Below are 8,628 nucleotides of genomic sequence, written 5' to 3' on the forward strand. Positions count from 1 at the left end.
GGGGGGGGCACCGGGATGCTGCTTGAGAAACAAACAACAGGGACACGCACACACACAGACCAACAGGACACAAACACCCAGGCGCTCAGCGTCGCCGCGTCCTTTGCTCGGCGCCTCTCCGTCGTCTCCCCACTTGCAGCGCAGCGGGAGCTGCCCTTGAGATGCTCCCCCCGGGGACGCGAGGATGGGGGGGAGGCGGGGGCACCGCGGTGCGCCGTCGCTTTGGCAATGTCACTGGTCACAGGCTAAACGTTACCGAAACAAGGAGGAAAACGGGCGCCGGTGCTGCGGGGTCGGTGCTGGGAAACCAACGGGATGCGCCCGCTCCGCCCGGAGCCTCTCGGGTATTGCAGTGAGTGTCGTTAGCACGTGGCAAGCTACATAAGAGAAGATGCTACATTCCTTGGAACGAAAAGTAGTGCTGAGTTGGATTCTTCTGCTGAGTCTCTGTTTGCTCCCCGCTCCTCGCAGGGCAGGGAGCGAGATGGAAGGAAGGGAACGGCGTCTCCGTGCTCCCAGCCCCGGGAGGGAGCGGGCCGGGAGCAGGGTCACGTCGGGACGGAGATCTTTAAAATTAAAAAAAAAAAAAAAGGATGGGATATTTACAGCCATCCGCTCACAGTCCTGGGGGTCGGGACGGCTCTCCCCGCCCGGCTATGGGCAGGAGGGACTGGTGGAGCTCTCCAGCGAGGACTGGGAGAGGCGGCGCGCCAGCGGCCCGATGCTGGAGTCGGCCAGCGAGGAGGTGGGGAAGAGTTTGTACCAGCCCGCCACCGCGCTGGAGAGGTCGAGCTCCTCCAGGACGATCTGCGCCATGCCCATGAAGCACTTGTGGTCCATGCGCCCGTAGTCGCCCCACACGATCACCTGTGGGGCAGAGGTGGCATCAGCGGGGCCGGCCCTGGGGGGGGACGCCGGGCGGCCGCCCCCTGCTCCATCCCAAGCCCGGGTTCTGCCGGGGGGGGGTCACCTGCAGGACTTTGCCCTGGGGGCTCTCCTCGAAGAGCAGCGCCTGCTGGAAGGAAGGGTCGCAGGTTTTCTTCACCGCTTTGGTTTTCTTCTTGGCCAGGCAGACGCCGTTCTCCAGCAGGTACACCTTCACGTAGGTGGCTGCGGCGGGGAGAAGCGCTGACTCGGAGCAGCTCCCGGCACGGCGCCGTCCCCACCCCTCCACAGCCACCTACCGGGGATGGATTTGGAGCCCATCTTCGGGATGAGGCCCCGTGCCTGGATCACCTCCACCTCCAGCTGCCCGCTGCGGTCCGCCATGCCCACGTGGACATCGCCTGGGCAGGGGAAGGGATGCGCTCAGCACCCTCCCAGCGCCCACCTCCCATTGGGGGTGAGCCGGGCTGGGATGGTCCCCAGCCACTGGGAGAAGTCACTTCCAGGGTTGGCGGCCCCAGTTGGAGAGTCATTACGTTTGGAAAAGACCGTAAGATCACCAAGTCAAACCATCAACCCATCCCCCCATGCCCACTGAACCGTGTCCCGTGGTGCCGCGCTCAGCACACTGCCAGAAGCGCCCCGAGCACCCTGTGGGGTGGGAGGGAAGGATGAAGCCAAAAAGAGAGCTGGCTGTGAGCGGCTGAGAGGCACCGGGTGATGGCCACCTCCTGGGACAGGGCGCAGAGCCGGGCACTGCACAGCTGGGGGTCTTCCCCACGTCAGCAGGAGGAGAAAGGAACGGCACCTGCAGAGCTGGGGGGAGGCCATTCTCCCACTCATGCTGCACTGCTCGTACATATGCGCATCCTGTGGCCCCATCGCTCGCTGCCTGGTGGCCCCGGCGGAGCCAGGGGACAGGGACCGGGTGTGCTGGAGCAGGAGGGACCTCAGGGAAAGCCACAGCTGCTGCATCCTACCCTGGGGGTGCTCCAGCCCTGCACCCTGCTCAAGGTCAGCCCCTTCCCTCAGCTGAGCCATGCACGGCCCCAGCTCACCCCCATCCTGCCCTGCCCCGCTGCACGGCACAGCACGGACCCCCGGCACTCACCCATCGGGGGGGTGGCCAGCGTCTGCCGCCCCACCAGCTGCCCGGGGCCCAGCCCGTCCAGGAAGTCACTAAACTGGCTCTCGGCTCCCAGCCGCGTGGTGGGGAAGATGAACCTGTGCGGGATGGAGCGAGAGATGCCAACGGGGCCCCGGGTGCCCCCCACCCGCCACGGTGCGCGCGTGCCCGCGGTCCTTACGTGCCGTCCGAGCTGTTGCTGTTGGTGCTGCCGTCGGTGGACTCGCGGCTGCCCTGCCGGGTGACCCTGGTCCTCAGCTCCACCGCGATGCCGGTCTCCGTGCTCCGGCGGATGTTGCTGCGCAGCTTTTTGGGGCCGCCCTCTGGAAGCCGAGGTGTGGGGTGAGGTCGTGGAGCCGCTGGGCGCCGGCCCCATCCCAGCCCCGTGCCACCACCAACACCTCCAGGTCCCACTGCCATGACCCCACTCTATCCACGGCCACATTGTCCCCGTTGCCATCCCCAGGAGGCGTTGAGCAGCGGGTGCCCGGGGTGCTGGCACCCCACTGCTGCGGTGTGTCCCCATCGGTGGCAGATGGCATGGGGAGGAGCGTGCCCCCAGCAGTCCTGGCACCACCGCTGTGCACGTGCGTGGCCAACCCGGGGGGCCAGGTTTGTCCCCTGCGGATTTAGGGCTGTCTTCATGGGGAGGGGACATCTGGGGACCCGCTGGTGCGTTCCTCCAGCAGTGACACTGTGCAGACCCCCCGGCCCCCACCGCTGCCCGGTGCCACCAGGCCGATCCCTGGCACTGTGCATGCCTCCGCCGGAGCGGGCAGGATGCCACGATCACCGCTGTCATTGTTTGCAGGAACCTGCCAGCTCCTCGGGGTCTTTTAAGGTGAGCGGGGAAGGCTGTGGCAGTGCTGCAGGAGCCCTGGGAGGAAAGCATGCATGCTCCGCTGCAGCCTGCAGTGGATTGGGGATGGGCTGGGGACGTGCAGCCCCACTCCAGGAGCGCTCCTGCCCGGTCCTGACACCCTTCAGCTTTTGGGATAACGATGTCCCTCCCAGAACATCTGGGACGTGTGGGGCTGGAGGGCTCCAGGTGAGCTCCTCTTCTTGTGGGGCGTGTTCTGCATGATGGAACGCCAACAAGGACTGCAACAAAGCCACAAACAGAGCCAAAGCCTGCACTAAACCGAGCCTTTTTCCTTCCTTCGCCTTCCGAAAACCTTCTGGAAGCGTTTCAATATTTCCCACAGCCGGAGATCACTCGCCTGGCCCTTCTTGCGTGTTAATTTTTGGGCGTTTTAACCAGAATCGTGCGGGTGGCCCATTGCAAAGCACGGGGCCAAAGGCAGCGGGGCCGGGCAGGCAGCAGCGGGGTGCAGAGGTGCTCACCGCTCTGGTTGAGCTGCAGCGTGCTCCTGCTCCACTGGGACAGCCCCACGATGGCCACCATCTTGGCGCCCAGGCTGGAGCGCCGCTTCTTGCTGGCCGTGATGCTGACGGAGTCGGCGCTGCCCCGCGCGCTCTTCTCCACGCTGTACATCTCGCCGCTGATGCTGGAGCTGCGCACCACATTCCTGCCCGCCGACGAGCCGGCGTCCCCGTTGAACATGGTGGGATCAGCTGCGGGGGACAGCGGGGATGGGTCGGGGGGGCTCCGTGCCACCCCCACAGCCGGGCAGGACGCTCGGGGCGATGGGGTGCACCCCGAGGCGGCTGCGTGCCCTGAGGATGCACCACCCCCAGCCCGACGCCACAAAGCCCCAATGGGATCAGGGTCCGGAGGAGACGCCGGACACCCCGAACCCCACCACGACCATACCCGTGCCCACCCCGATCCCCAGCCCCGGCCGTGCCCCGTGCCCAGCACCACGCTGCCTCCCGGCCCTCCCTGCTTCCCTTCCCCATGAATATTTAAAGCACGGCGGGATGGGAGCATCCATCTTCCAGGCAGAGGTGAGTGATGAACTGCGGGCCAAGTGAAGCCACTTTAGGATAATGGATGGAGGCAGCGCCCGGAAAAATATTTCTCTTTCAAGAGACGCAGCCACAAACGCGGGGGAGAAGCGGCAGCTGCCCGCGGGGCAGCGCAGGGGACAGAGCATCGCGAAGGAGGCACAGCACCGCCCACACCACACAGAGGGGACACGGACCCCCAAGTCACCAATGTCACACAGCAGCACCCCAGCACAGCGCTCAGTTTTGGCAGAGGTTTGGGGCACGAGGAAGGGACTCGTCCCAGCACCGCCTCTGTGCGCTGCTCCTGGCGCCGTGCCTCAGTTTCCCCCCACGGCCGCCCCGAGCACAGCGGTGCCCGCAGTCCCGCAGGACCCAGCACACTGCCACCACATCCCACCGCGCACACAGGGCTCCCAGCGCCGTGCTCCCCACTCGGCACCGAGCCCCGGTGGGAGCAAATGGGATGATGGAGCACTGAGGAAATAGGATCGTGTCAGTGCAAGACGGAGAGGGTGCCCACCCCGGGGGGAGGAGGGATTCTCTGCACCCCTCATCTCTCCCCCTCGGTGCTCCCGCAGGCCTGGCTGCATCTCATCTCCTCAGCGTGGCAAAGCACAGCGACTCCCACAGCTGCAGCCCCCCCGCTCTGTGCCCCACAGCCCCGACCCACGGCCCCATGGCCCCGAAGGGCCCGGAGCAATGGCATCCCCGCACCGATGCGCGACAGCCCCGTCATGGGCTCCGTGCCGCGTTCCGTGCCCGCCCCACACACGCACCCCAAATAGGAAGAGCTCCCTTACCTGCACCTGGCAGCACCCCCTGGCCCCCCCGCCCGGCGCGCAGCCCCCGGCCCCACTGCGGGAGGAGGGTGGCAGCCCAGGCACGCTGCGCGGGTTTCTGGAGAGCGGGGCTGTGCCGCCGCTGCTTCAGCATCTCCATGGTGACATGGCTGACCCAGTTCTCCTCCCAGCCCCGAGCGAGCGGGGGCACGCGGCGGTGGTCCAGCAAAGGGGGGGGGGGGTGCAGGGCGGTGCTGCAGAGAGGGGTGGTGGGAGACATGGTGGGGTGAGATGGGGTGAGATGGGATTTGATGGGATGCAGTGGGATATGCGGTGGGATGCAGTAGGATTCAATGGGATGCGGTGGGATGTGACGGGATGAGCTGGGATACGGTGGGATGCAGTAGGTTATGATGGGACGCAGTGGGACATGCGGTGGGATGTGATGGGATGAGGTGGGATGCAGTGGAATGCAACGGGCACCCCAGATCTCCCTGGGACACTGGAGCTGGGAAAAGGGGGATTGAGGATGCTCAGAGGGTCAGGGGCAGCTGGGGGACCCCAGGGTGGCAACAGAGCCCCAGCACCAGTGCGTCCCAGTGACCCCTACATGGTGCTGAGCTGGGGCTGCAAGGGAGCCCTGCCCCAAACAGCCCGCCACGACAACAACGATAATTATAACAGCAACAACAGGAAAAATGGGATGAAGCTTTGCCAAGGGCTCTTTGGGAGGGAGGAGCCGGGTGGTGCCCCCACACAGGTGGGGAGCAGCCCCTGATGGTGGGCGGGGAGAGCAGGAGAGGGGGAGAGGTGGTGATAAATGAGTGCCCCATGGCAGTTCTTCCCCTGGAGGGAGGGCATGGAGGGGCCTGGGGGTGGCTCTGGTGCTCCAGGCTGGGTGCCCCTGTACTCTGGGGCTGCAGGGTGCTCAGCCCATGCTTTTAGGGAAAAGCCCACCTGCTGCAAGGGCACTGCACACAGCTCACCAGCACACGCTCCTCCTCATGCTGGGGGGAAAGCAAGGCTTGATTTCCCCTAGAAGTACTTAATTCTAATTAAATGCTTCAGGTTTAATAGGTGGTTGCTCAGCCCAGCTTACTGCCTGGCAAGGCAGGGCACCCGAGCTGGGAACCGGCACAGAGCAGCCCAGGTAAGGACAATGGGAAACTGGAGGTGATGGCCACACATGGGAGCACGCGTCTTCCTCGGTCCTGCGATGCCCACACCGCACCTCGGCCATGGGGCTTTCTCCCCCAGCCTTAATGCACGGCTCACACTCAGCCCTTGGCACCGGGGTGCTCCCAGTAGGGTCTGGCAGCGGTACTGGGATGGGGAACCGGGAGGGATGGGCAGGAGCGCAGCACCTCCCCACATCTGGCCTGTCCGTGAGGGGGGGCACCCACCTCTGCCCCGTGCTCAGCCCCCCCCAGACGCCGTCCCTCCCCGTGTCCCTGCGTGACGTCTGCCACGCGGTTAAATCAGATCTGCGCTGAATCCCATCGTTTCCACGGCAACGTGGAGGAATCCGAGGACCCAAAGCCGCCCGGCGGGGCTGCGGTGGGGGGCAGCGATGCTCTATGGACCTCATCGGGTGGCCCTGCTGCTCGGCCCCCGTCCCCTTGCCCCTCGTGGGGCCGTGCTCCCCATAGGGCCGCTGCTTATGGGGCTGCCCCGCTTCCGGAGCGTTCCCCCCAGAGATGCCCCCGCGGGGTCCGCAGTGGGGCCGGTACCGGCATGCATGGAGGGGCCGTGTGCTGATGGCATTTCCCATCCCCGCCAGCCGCGATGCACGGCCCGGAGCTCTGCAATGCAGCTCACACCGCTCAGCGCTGCGCGAATCCCATCAATATTTCATGGAGCTGCTTCCTCCAGGGGAAGGGCTGCGCTCACTCTGCTTCTGCTGCTCCCAGCAGCTCGCGGAGAACATCGCATTTCCTTCCCCTGGCAGCCAGCCCCCAGCAGCCCCCCCCCCTCCTTCCCCTTCCTTTTCCAAATCATCAACCATCGCTGTGCCTTTTGGGGCTGCACCCTACGTGGGCTGTGAAGACCGCTCAGGTGGGAATCGAAGCACCCGCTGATTTCTGCCCCGGGATGCTCGAGTGCAATGTGTTGGGGTCACAGGGGCGGCCCCACAGCTGTGGGCTCTGGGATGGACACCTGGGCCCCCCCAGCTCCGTGTGCAGCAGCAGAGCACTGAGCGCGGCCCCGTGGCAGCGTGGGGTCCCTCCTGGCTGTGCCCACTCTGCCCGGAGCCCAGCGGGTCAGGTGCAGCGTTCGCAGAAAAGTTGTTTTTTGAAACGCTAAGGCTGCACAATTACAGCAACGCTTCTGAAGGGATCAGCAGAAAACTTGCTTGCTTTGGGAAGACTTGGGCGAGCCGGAGCGATGCCAGGAGAGCGCGGGAGCACAGCGCTGCCCCAGCCCCCACCCACCGGGACACGAGAGCCTCAGCACTGGGGTGACAGCCCCGGGTCCAATCCTTGCTCCATCACCCCGCAGCCATCACGTGTGCATGGAGCAAGTGATACCCCCAGCTCCAGGGGTCCCCCTGCAAAAGGTGAGGGGCTTGTGGGGGGCTCTGGGGCATCCCCCGGCCCCACATATCCCCATGGCACAGAGACCTGATGCAGGTGGGAGAGGTGGGACCCCCAGATGGGGAAGGCAGCAATGCAGCACGCCGGCCACGCTGTTGATCCTCCACTAAATCACTACAGTAGTGACAACGTGAGCCTGTTTCCCTGCTATTAGAGATGCTGTGACACAACATCTTTGAGCACGCTGAAATGGATGCAAGGAGACGGTGCCGCGCTGCTCGGCTTCTAACAAGCAGGAGAATTCGGTGTTTTCGTAACCTGGAATCACATTGTGCATCACCGTGATGCTCCCACATGGAGGTGGCACAGCGGGAGCGTGCTCAGCTCAGGTGGGACCAGAAGCGACAGCAAGGGGATGGAACGGGGGGGGGGGTTTGTCCCTGATTTGGGGCTGGTGAGGAAGGACCGAGGCACTGCGGTCTCACCCCATCTGTGCAGTGTGGGCAGTGCCTCAGGGATGGGCCTGAAATGGGGCCAGAAAAGGAGCCGTGAGATGGGGTGCGAGCTGGGACCAGCAGCAAATGGATGGCAGAGAGGGCACAGAGTGTGGGGAGATGGGTGGGCGCAGCAGAAGGGCGGGTTTGAGAGAGGAGCTGGTGCGGGAGGAAATGGGCACAGCGCTGGGGATGGAGGGGACAAGCTCGGGGCGGCACCGCGGCCTGAGGCTGCGTGCTCTGTGCACCAAACCCCAGCCACGTCCCCAGTGTGTGGGGAGCGGCAGGACCCCACGGTCACCATGCCCAAAGGAAACCCCCAGCACAGCCCCAGGGCTGCGGCCTGCACCCAGCCGTGCCCTGTGCCTTGGGGCTGCGGCTCTGCTCGCTCTTTGTGCTTCCCTGCAGCCGTCACCAAGCCCCGTGTGCGGCAGCACCGTGGGGACGGACGTTGGCCCACCCCATAGCGCCGGATCCTGGGGGATGCTCAGCGTGTGGGGCGAGGAACCCAGTGGGGATGGCAGCGGCGCAACGCGGGCACCCACCCCACGACCCATACCACCACCACCTCTGGGGACTGTGCTCAGATGTGAGAGCAGCCACTGCTCCTGAGCAACACCACCCTGCTTTGGTTCATGCTGCGGGGCAGGAGCGATGCCCACGGCTTCCTCCTAACGTGGAGCCCCAGTGGGGCCTCTGCCCACGCTGCAGCACCGCTTCACTCCTCCTCAGCAAACCTGTAAGGGGGTTCCCTGCAGGACCACCCGCAGGACCTGGTTGTGCGCGCACAGAGGGCACAGCGGGACCGACGGACGGAGCAGAGCAGGACTGACGGACACGGCACCAGTGCGAGGTGAGGTGAGCGCCAGCATTCCGCGGGGCTGGGGGCTGCGATGTGA

At 65.4% G+C, this 8,628-nt stretch overlaps 1 protein-coding gene and 1 long non-coding RNA gene across 2 annotated transcripts in view; one reads left to right on the forward strand and one right to left on the reverse strand.

The window, feature by feature from the left end:
• The window catches only part of RIMS3 (regulating synaptic membrane exocytosis 3), a 12,789-nt gene continuing 4,177 nt past the window's right edge, over window positions 17–8,628 (reverse strand). The window contains exons 2-7 of the mRNA XM_021375580.1: window positions 3,356–3,586; window positions 2,193–2,334; window positions 1,997–2,109; window positions 1,185–1,286; window positions 971–1,110; window positions 17–867 (exon numbers count right to left, since the gene is read on the reverse strand). Of these exons, the coding sequence (XP_021231255.1) occupies window positions 655–867; window positions 971–1,110; window positions 1,185–1,286; window positions 1,997–2,109; window positions 2,193–2,334; window positions 3,356–3,575 (930 nt within the window). The 5' untranslated portion in view covers window positions 3,576–3,586 and the 3' untranslated portion in view covers window positions 17–654. The remainder of the gene's footprint in view (window positions 868–970; window positions 1,111–1,184; window positions 1,287–1,996; window positions 2,110–2,192; window positions 2,335–3,355; window positions 3,587–8,628) is intronic.
• LOC110387449 lies at window positions 5,513–8,609 on the forward strand. Its single transcript, XR_002432527.1, has 3 exons — window positions 5,513–5,851; window positions 7,450–7,624; window positions 8,138–8,609. It is a non-coding gene; the product is annotated as an uncharacterized LOC110387449 (long non-coding RNA).

This window comes from Numida meleagris, chromosome 22 (assembly GCF_002078875.1).
Source record: "Numida meleagris isolate 19003 breed g44 Domestic line chromosome 22, NumMel1.0, whole genome shotgun sequence".
Classification (NCBI taxonomy): domain Eukaryota; kingdom Metazoa; phylum Chordata; class Aves; order Galliformes; family Numididae; genus Numida; species Numida meleagris.